This window comes from Eurytemora carolleeae, unplaced genomic scaffold, assembly GCF_000591075.1.
Source record: "Eurytemora carolleeae unplaced genomic scaffold, Eaff_2.0 scaffold64, whole genome shotgun sequence".
In the NCBI taxonomy this organism is placed as follows: Eukaryota; Metazoa; Arthropoda; class Copepoda; order Calanoida; family Temoridae; genus Eurytemora; species Eurytemora carolleeae.
Window position 1 is genome coordinate 724,605 of NW_019396205.1, and position 17,647 is coordinate 742,251.

Genomic DNA, 17,647 nt, shown 5'->3' on the forward strand with positions numbered 1-17,647 from the left:
CTCAAAAAATCATAAAAACGTATCAACAAAAAAGAAATTATTGAAAAACACCATCCTTAAGGATTATTAAAAATGGTATTGAAAAAATGTATTAATGATAATTCTACATTGGCAGACACAACGAGGATCTTATCGTTACCCCCTTCGCTCAGATCCTGGCTAGCCTACGTACTGTCAGATCTAACTATATTTCACTCACAAACCTACCCGCAAAGTAAGAGTCCTAATTATAATTTATCTTAATTAAGTAAAATATTAAAAAAAGATTTAATCCGAAATTGTTATTCCCAGGAATAGGAATGAAAGAACAAATACTCGAGAATCCAACGCTAGTTTGCACAGAGCAGGAACAGGTACATGGAGAAGCAGGGTTACAGGGGCACCTGGAGATACCTCGGGAGACACATGGGGAACCTGGAGATACAAGGGCACCTGGAGATACGTAGGGAGATACATGGGGAACCTGGAGATACAGGGGGGTTTAAAGATACAAGAGTAGAGGGAGATACCTAGGGAGATACATGGGGAACAGCTGGAGATACAGTGGCACCTGGAGATACGTAGGGAGATACATGGGGAACCCGGAGATACAGGGGGGTTGAAAGATACAAGAGTAGAGGCAGATACCTAGGGAGATACATGAGGATATATGATGATACAGGATAAATGGGGATAAAGAGGAATACAGGAAATCTTCTGAATAAAAGATTATTTAATACATAAACATTACAAAGTATCTTATGTTTAGATGAGATCAACATGAGGCTAGCTCTAGAAACCCTGGAGGAGCTGGATTGGTGTCTAGATCAACTTGAAACCATGCAAACACATAGAAGTGTCTCCGACCTGGCCAGTAACAAAGTCAGTAAATAAATTATATAATCAAACCCTAATCATTCTCTCTAACCATTCTGCACACTATATATCCTACACATTCTACACTCGATATATCCTACATATTCTACACTCTATAGATCCTACACATTCTGCACTCTTTATATCCTACCCATTCTACACTCTATATATCCTACACATTCTACACTCTATAGATCCTACACATTCTACCCTCTATAGATTCTACACATTCTACACTATATATCCTACCCATTCTACACTCTATATATCCTACACATTCTACACTCTATATATCCTACACATTCTACACTATATATCCTACACATTCTACACTATATATCCTACATATTCTAAACTCTATATATCCTACACATTCTACACTATATATCCTACACATTCTACACTATATATCCTACACATTCTACACTATATATCCTACATATTCTAAACTCTATATTTCCTACACATTCTAAACTCTATATATCCTACACATTCTACACTATATATCCTACATATTCTAAACTCTATATTTCCTACACATTCTACACTCTATATATCCTGCACATTCTACACTCTTTATATCCTACACATTCTACACTCTATGTATCCTACACATTCTACACTCCATATATCCTACACATTCTAAACTATATATCCTACACAATACACATTCTACATTCTATATATCCTACAGATTCTACCTCTATAGATCCTACACATTCTACACTCTATGTTCTACACATTCTACATTCTATGGATCCTACACATTCTATAGATCCTACACATTCTATAGATCCTACATATTCTATAGATCCTACACATTCTGTAGATTCTACACATTCTATGGATCCTACACATTCTAAAGATCCTACACATTCTAAAGATCCTACACATTCTATAGATCCTACACATTCTATAGATACTACACATTCTATGGATCCTACACATTCTGTAGATCCTACACATTCTATAGTTCCTACACATTCTATGGATCCTACACATTCTATAGATCCTACACATTCTATAGATCCTACACATTCTATAGATTCTACACATTATATAGATTCAACACATTCTATGGATCCTACACGTTCTATAGATCCTACATATTCTATGGATCCTACATGTTCTAAAGATCCTACACACTGTATAGATCCTACACATTCTATAGATACTACACATTCTATGGATCCTACACATTCTATAGATCCTACACATTCTATAGTTCCTACACATTCTATAGATCCTAAACATTCTATAGATTCAACACGTTCTATAGATCCTCATTCTATAGATCCTTGAAAATATGTGCTTTTTTATAATTTAATTTCACGATTTTCTTTTAAAATCTTAAAATAAAATCCATTTATATCGGAAGATTTCAGTTTCTATTTTTGTCACAATACATACACAGAAATATTGTAGATATACGTATTTACTAGCTGAAGTGCCCGGCGTTACTCGTGGATTTTTTTAATCGAGAAGAAAAAAAATTAGATTTTTAAAAATCGATTTTTTAAGAAAAAAATTCGAATTTTTTAAGTAAGAAAATTTAGATTGTTTTTTAGCTATTTTTACCCCCCGGGTTACTCAAGGGTTACCTAAAAAGTTTTAGCCCATTCGGCCCAGACGTTTGGCAAGCTATAGTTATATCAAATAGCTAGATGAAGAGCTTTCTTATATAGATTGATGACAAGTTTTGAAAATTTTAAATATTGTTTGTTTAGTTCCGTCGGATGCTCAATAAGGAACTCTCCCAGTTCTCCGAGAGTTCCAAATCTGGAAACCAGATTTCAGAATACATATTCTCCACGTTCCTTGACAAACAGCACGAAATGGATCCAGGAACAGAGGAACAGGAACCCTTCCAGACGGTTCGGAGACACACACCATCTCCCGAGGTTTCCAGCAAGAAGAAAATTATGTCGAAAATAACAATTCACCAGGTTAGGAATAGGATATATAAAAGGAGAAGGAAAAGAAAGATATCAAAGAAAACTGAAATACTGAAGAGGATTAGTACTTGCGGGAAAAAAATGTTATGAAAGATTAAAGGAGAGAGTATTGCTGAATCATAGTAGTAGTTGTAAAACTTACGAAAATAACAATAAGGATGGATTGAATAGAATTGATGATCAAAGGATAACAAGGACATCATAAAGATGAAGATAAAGAATGAATGGAGTGGATAAAAAGGAAGAAATGAATAGAATAAGATGGAAGGTATTGATAGAATAAGATAGAAGGATTAGAAAGGAAAAGATGGTAGGAATATATAGGATAAGAAGGAAGGAATAGATAGGATAAGAAGGAAGGATGAGATAGGATAAGAAGGAAGGAATAGATAGGATAAGATGGAAGTATTTGATAGGATAAGAAGGAAGGAATATATAGGATAAGAAGGAGGGAATGAAGAGGATAAGAACAAAGAAATCAAGAGGATAAGAACGAAGGAATGAAGAGGATAAGAAGGAGAGAATGAAGAGTATAAAAATGAAGGAATGGAGAGTATAAAAAGGAAGGAATAAAGAGGATAAGAAGGAGGGAATGAAGAGGAGGAAAAGAGAGTATAATAAAGAAGGAATGGAGAAAATAAAAATTAGATACAAACAGACAAAGTATATATTAATAAGAGAAATGTCCTAATTTAGAAAGATATGTAAATCCAATTTCAAGATTTCAGAGGCTATTGTTTACAGAATAACAAGATTTCAATTATGAGAATTTTAATTAGTTTTCTATTTATTAATGAAGAGATTGTAATCAAGGGTTATTAATATTCTCAGGATGAGGTTGAACCCAGTATCCTGGAGGGTAGTATACCTGCACTAGGAGTACATACTAATCATCCAACAGAACTAGCCACACTTCTTATAGATGTTAACAGGTAAAATTAATCTTTATAGTCAACGTGATCCTCCATTTACAGAGTTACACACCGATTCACAACGGTACCATTTAAAACTTTATTTTATTATAATAGCCTGTATACTAAGTTATCAATTTAAAGTGTACCGTTGTGAATTCGGCATGTAAACATGTGTATATGTAAATATGTATACAATCTACATGATACAAGAATTAGGATACCCTCCAACCTCAATTACTCTTTACAACCCTAACCCGCCATCCCGTTCTGCCATTCTAGTTTATGTAGTTCTCATCAGTGTAAAATCAGGTTAATGGATCACAAAGAGCTCTTCAGACTAAACCTGCTACCCAGGGCTTACAAATATAAATATAAATATTAATATAAATACATGAGTTTACATACTGGACGAGTAAAAAACGGATAAAGCGTCGTTTAATAACCCTATAAAGGAACTGAGTTTTTGCCACAAACTAAAATTTTAACACCCCTATATATTTCCATTTTCCAACCTGTTGGTGTAAACCTTTGATATTTCAAACTGAGATTATTTGATATAACAGAATTCAAAGTTTTAATTCTCAAAAGTATATGATTTTTTTGCAACAACACAGTGGCTTTTTCAGTGAAAAAATCGTTAAATTTTTTCCCAGAATAAACAATTTGGAGAATTTTTTTCTGTTTATACGTAGCAAAAAACATTTTTGTTAAAGATTTCAATATTGTTCAGCCGAAAATATGAACCAATCTTTGAAATCTTTGAATATTTATTTAAAACGTATCCGCCTATGAAAAGGTACAAAAGAGAAAAAGCGTAAAACCTTATGGTTAATAGATCAAATTGTGATCGAAATAGTTATAAACTTGATCCACTATATAGTTCTAATAGTTATAAACTAGATCTACTATAGTTCTAATTGTTATAAACTAGATCTACTATAGTTCTAATAGTTATAAAGTAGATCTACTATAGTTCTAATAGTTATAAACTAGATCCAGTATAGTTCTAATTGTTTTAAACTAGATCTACGATAGTTCTAATAGTTATAAACTAGATTTACTATAGTTCTAATAGTTATAAACTAGATCTACTATAGTTCTAATGGTTTTAAAATAGATCTACTATAGTTTCTAATAGTTATAAACTTGATTCACTATAGTCTAGTAGTTATTAACTTAATTTACTATAGTTCAAATAGTTATAAACTAGATCTACTATAGTTCTAATGGTTATAAACTAGATCCACTATAGTTCTAATAGTTATAAACTTGATCCACTATAGTTCTAATAGTTATAAACTAGATCTACTATAGTTCTAATGGTTATAAACTTGATCCACTATAGTTCTAATAGTTATAAACTTGATCCACTATAGTTCTAATAGTTATAAACTTGATCTACTATAGTTCTAATGGTTATAAAATAGATCCACTATAGTTGTAATAGTTATAACTAAATTTACTATAGTTCTAATTATTATAGACTAGATCCACTATAGTTCTAATAGTTATAAATTTGATTAACTATAGTTCTAGTAGTTATAAACTAGATCCACTATAGTTCTAATAGTTATAAACTAGATATACTATAGGTCTAATAGTTATAAACTAGATCTACGATAGTTCTATAGTTAAAAACTAGATCTACTATAGTTCTAATTGTTATAAACTAGATCCACTATAGTTCAAATAAGCTAGATCTAATATAGTTCTAATGGTTATAAAATAGATCTACTATAGTTCTAATTGTTATAAACTAGATCTACTATAGTTCTAATAGTTATAAACTAGATATACTATAGTTCTAATAGTTAGAAACTAGATCCACTATAGTTCTAATAGTTATAAACTAGATCCACTATAGTTCTAATAGTTATAAACTAGATCCACTATAGTTCTAATAGTTATAAACTAGATATACTATAGTTCTAATGGTTATAAACTTGATCTACTATAGTTTTAATGTGTTTAAACTTAATTTGCTATAGTTCAAATAGCTAGTTACAATATAACACTATTTAATATAGTTATAATGGTTATAAATTTGATTTACTATAGTTCAAATAGCTGTAAACTTAATTTACTACAGTTTTATTAGTTATAAACTTGCTTTACTATAGTTCAAATAGCTCGTTATAAACTTGGTTTATTATAGTTGATATATTTATATAATATGATGTAGAAAATGTTTATTGTTTAGCTGGGGAATGAACGTGTTTGCTCCCGGAGAATTGATCAAGGATCAAAGAATTCTTACCTGTGTTACTTATAAAATATTCCAGGTGGGAATCTACATATATATAAAGTAGTAATCTGAGTTTGTCTGTCTGTTTGTTTGTTTGATTTGTATAGACGATCATAGCCTAGGAGCCCCTGGACCGATTTTCCTTAAATATATATTGTTTAACTCGGCAGAACCACGAAAATGTTCTTAGATTGGACTATGTTGATTTATATGTATATATATATAAAAATATTCCGAACAATATTTTAAAACATTCCTGTACTTTTTAGCTTCTTTACATTTAAAAATTCAATAGAAAACAGAGGCCGAATTTAAAGAATTTGAGCCAGGGCTTGAATTTAAACCGCGGCTCAAATATGGCTGGTTCCACTTAAAATCGTATTCAATGTTTCAAGATTTAAGCCGGCGCTCAATTGAAACCGGTTTTTGGGGATTTGAGACGCGGCTCAAATTTATTAAATTCGAATTTAATGCTTTTATCCTCCTCTGATACTAAACGAACACCACATGCATCTATTCTTGTTTACAAATTCCGCCCAGTTTCAATATGTACACAGAGTACACGTAACTGCAATTAACTTTCCTTGCATTACTACCTTGATGATATGTATTTATCTTATATATAAAGCAAATCTAAGTATTAATGAGAAAGATATAGTATCTAAAGTGTTAAAGTCTTACAATTTTCTTCACTGTCTCTGCACATGAATCACTTTACAAAGAAACCACAATTGAATAAACTTGATTTTTAGCTAGAAAATTAAGAATATTTTATTCATTCGCCGTTGTGAATTTGATATTTATGACAAGAAATTACGTCTAAAGTTCCATGAAGTTCTGTGGAACAGAAGTATTGTATTTTAAGTAAGTGTTATTGATGTTAAGATAAACCAGGATTACAATAGACAAGTTTAACTATTCTCTCCAGGTTCTGGACAATGGATAACTTGGAACTTTTCAGTTGAAAACTTTAAAGAAATGTAAACGTAATTTTAAGTCTCTCTCCATTGATAGAGTGGTATGTCCGATTTACAACGATACCCTTAAAAGCCTTTTCTGAATTAGATATCCATGTTTTTGTTACTGAAAACTGATTATTATCGTTTGTGGTTTGTCTAGATAAGTAATTTGAGTATTTCTAGCTCTAACAACAATGGAGAAATTTTCAGAATTTAACACTTTAAAATAATTGCTTTTTTTAAATTTGCGAAAAAACAAAGAAAGATTTGACTAATATCTTTTTCAGCACCATCTTAATATAATAATAATTTCTAAATATGTATTTTGCACCATATTATGTAGTATATGTTTGCTGTAAATAAGAAATAGTAAAAGATATGTTTTCTCTACGATATTGTGTAGTGTATAATCATCATCTTGATTTACCCTTAACAAGGTAAATTGAACCATCATCATAGATATAAATATCCCACTTAATATCTATATATACCCATATTGTATATAAAGAAAGATATCCATGGTAATATTTGTAATTCCAACATGGATAAAGCAAGTCTCTTAATTAGAGAGAGAGAGAGAGATGTATTCTGCTGACAATTAATCTAATTAATGAATAAATAAAAAAACATTGAATCAAATTATAATAAATTATGCCAGAATGAATAATGCATTGCGTGATGAAAGAAAACAGAATTAAAGATAAAAAATGTGTAAATATATATATATGTAGAATTGTCAATGCTCCGCATCTCCTTCCTGCATAGTGATACCATGATATTTGTAGGACCGTGAAATATCCCGGAGTTTCAGTATTCCTAGTGATACCATGATATTTGTAGGACCGTGATATATCCCGGAGTTTCCGTATTCCTGGTGATACCCTGATATTTGTAGGATCGTGATATATCTCGGAGTTTCCGTATTCCTGGTGATACCCTGATATTTGTAGGATCGTGATATATCTCGGAGTTTCCGTATTCCTGGTGATACCCTGATATTTTTAGGACCGTGATATATCCCGGAGTTTCCGTATTCCTGGTGATACCCTGATAAACTTCCTGATGACCCTAGAAGATCACTACCTGAAACATGTTCCCTATCATAACAACTACCATGCTGCAGATGTTACCCAATCCACACATATCCTTCTCCGCTCTCCAGCTCTAGAGGTAGAGATTAGAAAACCAGTCGGAAACATTTTTATTGGAGATGTCCGTCTAGTCCAAGATTATAATGTTTCTAGTTTATAATTTTGTTCATGTTGTATGAGCAATGGCCGCAATATATATATGAGTCTTAGAAAAACATACTGACGTCACAAAACAGAATTTGAATGGAGACGACATCTCCAGTACATCAGAGTGCTTAACCTCTAACATGTAACCTTTTAAATTTAAATAGATTTATATTAAAAATCATGATTATTTTTATAATGTCCAAAGCAAGACTGTAAAATCATTAAGATTGCACATTTTTTTCTTTTGAAAAAAAAACTTGATTCATTGATGCAGGGGTGATTTTTTATTTTTTTCCATTAACTGAACTGGTGCGGTCACATCTCCCGATTTATTAAACATTTAAAGTATATTTTTTTCTTCCAGACTGTTTTCTAATGTTTTCTTATGTTCAGGGTGTATTTACTCCTCTTGAGGAACTTGCTGCTCTACTCGCTAGTTCTGTTCATGATGTTGATCATCCAGGACTCACTAATCAGTACCTTATCAATACTAGTAAGTATACACGTGTTTATCAATATTAGTAAGTATACACGTGTTTATCAATACTAGTAAGCAGGGGCGTATTCAGGAATTTGTCCAGGGGGGGCTTAATTTTTTTTTCTTTCCAGGGAGGGGCTCAGCACCCGTTGGGGCCTGAAAACTCCCTGAAATCAATAGATCTTACTGGTTCAGGGGGGCTTAGCCCCCATAGCCCTCCCTGAATACGCCTCTGCTAGTAAGTATACACGTGTTTATCAATACTAGTACGTATACACGTGTTTATCAATACTAGTAAGAATACACGTGTTTATCAATAATAGTAAGTATACACGTGTTTATCAATACTAGTAAGTATACACGTGTTTATCAATATTAGTAAGAATACACGTGTTTATCAATACTAGTAAGTATACAGGTGTTAATCAATACTATTAATTATACACGTGTTTATCAATACTAGTAAGTAAATACGTGTTAATCAATACTAGTAATTATACGCGTTATTTTATTTCTATATCATATATTACTAATTAGACACTTTTTCATTAACGATGACGTAAAAAAAAAGAATGTCCATTTTCAATTCATTTCCGGTTTTTATTTTCTCAGTCTTGTAATCCTCTCCTGATTAATAATGCATTGTTTTCCTCCTGTTGAGAAGTTAGAAGTTACAGTTAGCGGAGAGAAGTTTTATTTTATTGGGATTGTGTAGCTGTGTACTGAATAACAAGTATACAGAGATTATAGTATATGATTTCTTATTGCTTCTTAAAACAGCTTATTCGTATTGGAAATTCAGGACTTAAATTTATCGAACAGGCAAAAGTCTTTTTTTCTATTTTTAAAACAGATAAATTGAGTCAATTTTCTTCCTGTCTCTGCTTTACAAATACGAAAGTGAGTTTACTAGAGAATCCATCATTTAAATTTATAATTATCGGAGAGGAAAATAAGAATATCTCCATCATTTATGCCCAGACAAAGGTTCATAGTGTTTCGTTGTGAATCGAACATGTAATTCTTTCAATGAAGGATCATTTGAAATTACTCTACAGTACCTTTAGATAAAATAGGATGTTCCAAACAAACAGGAAGGATTCCCAAAATAAGAAAAATTAGGATTCCTCAAAAATACAGATAGTTGTCACTGATCTTGTAACTAGTAACATTCTCAAAAAATCATAAAAACTTGATCAAGCTGTGAATATATTATGAATATTACCCTAAATGGTCTAAAAATTTTAAAATCAGATTTGGAACCTCATTTTGGAAAAATTAGGAATCATTCAATTTTTTCTTAAACTAAATATTTGTCTTTTTATGAGATTTTCCAAGGTAAAAAGGGAAGGAAAGTTAATTGCTGTTAATTGAGTATTCTCTGCGTACATATTGAAACCAGTTCTCTCTGGGCGGTGTTTGTAAACAAGAATAGATGCATCATGTTACTCTGTATCCGAGGAGGATAAAAGCGTTTAATTTTGAAAATTTTGATAATTTACATAATAGTTTCCTATGACCAGAATATTTCATTGATTTTTTATGTGAAAATGGATCCATGTCAGTGACATCCATCTTGTGTTTACTTTACCGCCCAGAGACAGTACACTGCAGTACTAAAATTGCGTACACATCTGAAATAACTATCTTTGCATTATAATTATTTGAGATTGTCGACGTAGTTTTAGGTAACCCTTGAATTAAACCTTTACATGTCCGATTAACAACGGTATCGTTTGTCCCTTCATCAGATTAAAAATGAGGAAGAATCGTCGTTTTATACTGATCATAAAACGATATAATTTCTATAATTTTACAGCACAAATCGGCAATTTATAGAATACTGCATTTAAACCTAATCAATATTAATTTTGAAAATCGTGGATTACTCCATCACATTTTGTTAAACAAAGGTTTAAAGGGTAAGATTGTGAATCGGTTATGCCACTCTATAAATTACGTTCACAGTCCCTTTAAGTCAATTTAGATATCGTCATTGGCACAACCTTCATCAGCGTTTAATGTACGTATTAAATGTAATCTACAATGGAATCCATAGAACTGTGGATTAGGAAGAAGTCTATATCTATATGTGTATTTGATGTTGGTATAAAGCAGAACTGTTTTAGAACAATGAAAGTAAGTGAAATGGGTTTGTGTACACTGTACAATTGCTTAATTTCATATTCAAAACTTAAGTTTAATTGTCGTGTTCCTTTTCCACAGATTTTTGGGTCTCACTGAATTTTATTTAAGGTTCTGAGCTGGCCCTGATGTACAACGATGAATCTGTTCTAGAAAACCATCATCTCGCGGTCGCATCAAAAATTCTTCAGAATCAAAACTGCGACATTCTCTCCGCCTTGTCGAACAAGCAGAGGATGTCGGTTCGAAAGATGATGATCGACATGGTGCTCGCGACGGATATGAGTAAGCACATGAGCCTGCTGGCGGACCTGAAGACTATGGTTGAGACGAAGAAGGTTGCTGGTAGCGGAGTTCTCCTCCTGGATAATTACAATGATAGGATCCAGGTATACCAGCTTGGCGTCACTAATTACAATGATAGGATCCAGGTATACCAGCTTGGCGCCACTAATTACAATGATAGGATCCAGGTATACCATGCAGCTTGGCGCCACTAATTACAATGATAGGATCCAGGTATACCAGCTTGGCGTCACTAATTACAAAGGCGATAGTGTCGTCATATGACATTTTCCGTACATTGGAGCACATCGAGAGTTATCTCATTTATTATACGACCTTGACCAGCTCCTAAGCTAGACTGAAGCTAAATACGTCCTAGCTATGCTCAATCAAAATACATAAATATAACGTAACTGAGAATTTAAAAAGTATTGAACAGGAAACTAGAATGAAAAATAGTAAAAAAGAAAAATCTATATTTTTATCTTAATTTTGAAGTTTTCTAATTACAGAACATTTTTACAATTTGTTTTGGAACTGCATGAATTTGGCTTAATTTTCATTATATCGTTGTAGTAATTAAAAATTTTTTATGTAATTTCATAGAACATATAGAAAGCTTAATTTTTTTCTTCTCCTTCACTAAAATTCCAATCTGAAGCCAACCTTTCTGACTTATAGACACTGTTTTATCTTTAAAAAATTAAGAAATTCATCAAAAATCTGATCCAACAGGTGCGGTGCCCCCCCCCCCCCCGTGATCACAGTCAACCGCTCAGTTACGGTCCTTATTCGTTAAAGAATGCATCAAGATTATTTCATCTCGTTTACAACAAAAATGGTTTCCATGTAAACCAGTAAACCCTTTTATAAACTCTTTCTCGAAATAAATAAAATAATAATATTAATAAAATAATTTATAGATTTTGTCAAATTGCCATTTTTACTTTTAATTTCATGGGCCATAGAGTTTATGGAAGTATAGATTACACTATTGTGTGCAAGGGAGGAAGAATAAACTATAACGTGGATGCTGGTGGGAGGGGAGAGGGGGGGGGTACAAAGTGTTCACAGAATCAACGTTTTGGTAAAGTTGAACACCTGTTTGTTAACATTAACTTTAAATCCTTCTGAAATTGAAATATATTTAACGTAACCTTATTCCTACTCACCTTTCAAAAGCCAATAATGCATGGCCCAGGCCGGGGGGGGGGGGTACACCTTTTTTTGCTTATTCTTATTGTCGTTACTTTATTTATGGCTTCTCATAATTTTTTTAAAAATTTTTGGACTTAAATTCAAGAATCTGCAAAAAAAATCAAGTATTGTTTTTTTCTCACAGTCTGTCTTTTCCAATAGTTTTTGGATTTCCAGAAAGCAAAATTAGTTGAAATTCAATTACTAAAATAGATATGCCTGAGACATTAGATAGTTTTGTGTAAAAGCCAGAAGGTGACATGAATTAAGATTTTAAAGATGATGTTTGAATAATTATCTTATTCATATTTAATATAGGTTCTACAGAATATGGTTCATTGCTCCGACCTATCCAACCCAACCAAACCTTTGAAGCTCTACAGGCTCTGGGTGGACAGGATCATGGACGAGTTCTTTATGCAGGGAGATAAGGTAATATTGGAGTAGGACAAGTTAATATTAGAGAAGGACAAGTTAATATTGGAGTAGGACAAGTTAATATTGGAGTAGGACAAGTTAATATTGGAGTAGGACAAGATAATATTGGAGTAGGACAAGTTAATATTGGAGTAGGACAAGATGATATTAGAGTAAGACAAGATAATATTGGAGTAGGACAAGTTAATATTGGAGTAGGACAAGTTAATGTTGGAGTAGGATAAGTTAATATTGGAGGAGGACAATTATATTGGAGTAGGACAAGTTGATATTGGAGAAGGACAATTATATTGGAGTAGAACAAGTTAATATTGGAGGAGGACAATTATATTGGAGTAGGACAAGTTAATATTGGAGGAGGACAATTATATTGGAGAAGGACAATTATATTGGAGTAGGACAAGTTAATATTGGAGTAGGACAAGGTAGTATTAGAGTAGGACCAGGTAATACTGGATGGGGAGCAGATAATATTAATAGGAGGACAAGATAGTTTTAAGAGTAGGACGAGGTAATATTGGAGTAGGAAAAGATAGTAATAGAGTAGGACTAGATAATATTAGAGTAGGACAAGATAATATTAGAGTAGGACCAGGTAATACTAGATGGGGACAACATAATATTAGGAGTAGGACAAGATAGTTTTAAGAGTTGGAAGAGGTATTATTGGAGTCGGAAAAGATAATAATATAGTAGGACTAGATAATATTAGAGTAGGACAAGGTAATACTGGATGGGGACAAGATAATATTAGAGTAGGACAAGATAATATTAGAGTAGGACAAGGTAATATTGGAGTAGGACAAGATTATGTTAGATTAGGACAAGATAATATTGGAGTAGGGTAGGACAAGATTATATTAGAGTAGGACAAGTTAATATTGAAGTAGGGCCAGGTAATATTGAAGTAGGACAAGATAATATTAGAGTAGGCCAAGGTAACGCTTGATGAGGACAAGTATTTATGAAGTAGGACAAGGTGAATGCGCATCTTTTTCATTTTCTATATTTTTTATTTATTGATGAAAAATGTCAATGTATAACTTGTCACCAAATAAATTTTCATTTTCTCTGTTTTTCCAGAACAACATTTTAAAGAGAAAAGATTTTGGATTTATCATTTCAGAAAAGTATATTAGACCTTTCAATAAATGTTATAAAACTGTATTTAAAATAATTTCCAACATAATTCCTGATCGAAATGAAATCATGGATTGAGAAAGTTTTAATCTGTTCAGTTTGACAGTTCATATTCTCCAAATATATATTTAATTCAATTTGATTTTCTCTTTCTCCTCAAATTTTGCCAGAAGTCTTCAAGTAAAGGGTGTCCCACCAAACATTACTGTTGAGCAACGACCTGAAGATCGTCTTTTATCATTAAAATAATTTGCAGCGTTCATTCGACAACCTTAACACATCGAGCAAAAAATTCCCCTAGTTCTGGGATTTCCAAGATGTTGTCCGCCTTGTTTGTACTTCCAATACTAGCGAAGATATTAGGAACGTATGATGTCCAATTTTATATTGTTCATTTCAAAACTATTTAAACCCATAACCCGTTTATTAGTTTTCGAAACAAAAAAGTACAAAATAGCTTTTGAATTTAACACTTCAAAAATAAGAATTGGGAAGCAGAAAAAGAGTAAATAAATTTAATGACAAAAGATAAATTGCCAAAATAATAGAAGAGAAAGTTTATTTCCGAATTTAAGTTTCATTGCCACCCAGATTTATAAAGTTCCGCCTCTAAATAAAGTTTTATCTCTATCTCTCTAAATCTTCTTAATTTGATTAATCAATCAAAGTATAATATTATATAGTTAGGCTTAAAGATAAGTTTCTCTCTTATAAAAGATTTGTGAATTGTTTTAGTTCTATAACTCTTCTCCCCCCCTCCCCCCTCCCCCTTAATTATAAGTTTTTCCAAATGATCAAATATTTTAAGTCATTAGAACAATAACGAAAATATTCAGAAAATCACGAACCTTTCAAGAAAACCGAGGTTTCAGGCAACAATTTATCTAACAGAAATTATCTGATTATTTGGGGCCTCAGGATCATCTTTAAGCGCGGAAAGGCCTGCTAAGTTGGGTTTCCAATTATTAAAAAAATTGGTAAAATGTGTAATTCCGAAGGAGTATGTATAGAAGGGAGATACAACTGAGGCGGCCCACCCTACCATATGATTATACTTGCTTTGCAAACGGTACTTCATTTAAATAAGAAATATTTGTCTGATGTACAATTACCGCGTATACAATAACCTATTTTGAATATTTCTTATAAAAATGGAGTACCGTCTGCAACGCATGTATAATCATATGGTAGGGCGGGCCGCGTCAGTTGTATCTCCCTTCTATTCCATACTCCTTGGGAATTCCAGACTTTTTAAAGACTTATAATTTTTACATTCTTTAAGTTTCAGTTTTTTTATAATTGAATGAATTCTAGGAGAAGGAGGCCGGGATGGATGTATCACCGATGTGTGACAGGGACAACGTCACAATAGAGAAGTCCCAGGTTGGGTTCATCAACTATATTGTGCATCCTCTATGGGAAACCTGGGCGGAGCTCGTCTATCCTGATGCACAACAGATCCTTGAAACCCTGGAAGAGAACAGGTATGATTCCGTGTAGATCAGAGAGCCCTGGAGAACAGGCATACTAAGTCTTACTCCAGGTATATCGAGAAACATGGAGACCAGGCTTATTAAACCTTACTCCGGGGAGATCAGGGAACCTTAGAGATTAGGTGTACTAAAACTTACTCCAGATATATCGAAAAACCTGGAGACCAGGTTTACTAAACCTTACTCCACGTATATCAGGGAAACCTGGAGACCAGGTTTGCTAAACCTTACGCCAGGTATATTAGGGAACACTGGAGATCAGTTATACTAAACCTTACTCCGAGGAGATCAGGGAACCCTAGAGATTAGGTGTACTAGAACTTACTCCAGGTATATCAAAGAACCCTAGAGAAAAGGTTGACTAAACCTTACTCCGGGGAGATTAGATGTACTAAAACTTACTCAGAGGAGATCAGTAAAGCCCATATATATAAGGTCTACTAAAACCTAAAAATATTAATAAAAATCCCTCCTCTAGGCACACGAGCCACAGAACTTTGCTTTAATTTGTAATTCATACATAAATTCAAATTTTATATTAATGCACCAGCCTTACACCTACATGGCACTCTTCACTCCTCAAACTCGCTCTCCTCCTAACTGAGATTGAATTCTCTCCAAGAAAGTGTCAATAAAACAGCGGATCCCCTTTAATATTCATTTTATTGCAACTTAAGCATCATCTGAGTAGAGTGCAAACCTAGGGATATTTGAACCCAAATCCAGCTTAGTATTCAAATTTTTAATCCCCCCTCTCTCCTCCCCCTGCACCGCAGGAAGGGGTAGCGTATTGGATCTATTGAAAAGTAGATAACATATATATATATATATATTTAAGGGCCTGGTATGAGAATATGATCCCCACCAGTCCCTTGGATACCCTGGAGCTAAAGGAAGGGAGCAACGAGGACGAGGACGAACTAGATGAGAACGTTTTACGCTCTCCCGACGATGATGAAGACGACCCTGAGCTAGAGAATCCTTGTGAAGAAGCGTCCCCTAAAGAGGAGGAGGAACCATGACCCTGAGAAATAAGAAGGTTCGGAGCTGAACTCCTAATTTAAGATTCCTGGTTTAGGTTCATGTTTCTCCTCACAATAATTGGAATATTTATTATATTGACAACGTAAGAGACCTATATTTGTTAAATGTATGTAAAATTGTATATTATAAATATCTAATACATATGTTACTGTTTTGATTTATCTTTAAGATTTATTTAATATATAATCTTTAAAGTTTCTGCTTATTCAGCATTTCTTAAACTTACTTCTCTGCCAAGGTTATCTAGGACCAATGGCATATACAGATTTTTTTTAAGACTAGCAAAAGTGGTTCAACCAACTTGAAATAAAGCAGTACTTTTTGCTCTTAATTAATTAAATAAAAGTTTACAGTTTTTTCGACATTGGTATTTCTGTTGGTTTCCTGATGATTTTTTTTATAAAAATTGTTATGAAACAGAAAAAACACAATCTGTTTGTGATCTCAAACATCAGGTATGAATTCGGATTATCTGTGTACGTCAAATGTATATACACGATATGGAATATTATTTTATAAAGTTGGAAATAGAATTCTTTGGCGCTTCGCATCTTGAAAGGAACTGTAAGCGTAATTTTAAATGACCCTCCAGGCAAAGATGGCAGTGTCATGATTCAAAACGGTACCCTTGTAACCTTTTTCTAATCAATAATGTGAAATGTTTTCGTCCTCCTAGGTTTAAAGTTTTTAATTCTGATAATTCTGTTAAGTTTTCTTGTAGTAGAAATACGCAAGTGAATTTTGAAGAGAATCTAAAATTGAAATTAATTAGTTTTCAAAATTATAAACACTGATATATAACTCATACTTGATCAAACAACAGTTGTGAATCGAGCATTGCATTCTTTGAATGGAAGGTCACTTGAAATTACGCATACAGTCCTTTAAGTCATAAATAAATTTCCCGTGGATTTAAAGGTTCTGCCAATATTCCAGATAATTGTGAGTTTCGATCACAATTTGACCCATTAAACATAACTTTTTTTCCAAAATACTTTTTTGTCGACATTTACATACATTTTGAATGAAAAAGTATAGAACAACAAATTCGTAAATTAAACATTATTGCCTCATAGGCCAAAACACGCTTAATTTCAAATAGAAGAAACCGAATGCTTCTAACTCAACTGGTTAGTCCGGGGTGACCCATCGCTATATAGCTAATAGCTATATACATTACAGTGAGAACAGTGAACACCGTACATGATGTTAATTGGGCAAATATTTAGTTCATTTTTGAATTTAAGTCAACTCCGATGTT

At 32.8% G+C, this 17,647-nt stretch overlaps 1 protein-coding gene across 1 annotated transcript in view; it reads left to right on the top strand.

The window, feature by feature from the left end:
- The window catches only part of LOC111698088 (cAMP-specific 3',5'-cyclic phosphodiesterase 4C), a gene marked incomplete in the record, with an annotated part of 35,529 nt that extends 18,982 nt beyond the window's left edge, over positions 1-16,547 (top strand). The window contains 12 exon segments of the mRNA XM_023468325.1: positions 116-214; positions 292-353; positions 749-861; positions 2,583-2,801; positions 3,642-3,742; positions 5,925-6,006; positions 7,934-8,098; positions 8,560-8,659; positions 10,901-11,178; positions 12,590-12,703; positions 15,164-15,333; positions 16,181-16,547. Coding sequence (XP_023324093.1) covers positions 116-214; positions 292-353; positions 749-861; positions 2,583-2,801; positions 3,642-3,742; positions 5,925-6,006; positions 7,934-8,098; positions 8,560-8,659; positions 10,901-11,178; positions 12,590-12,703; positions 15,164-15,333; positions 16,181-16,364 — 1,687 coding nt within the window.
- Between the last annotated feature and the right edge of the window lie 1,100 nt (positions 16,548-17,647).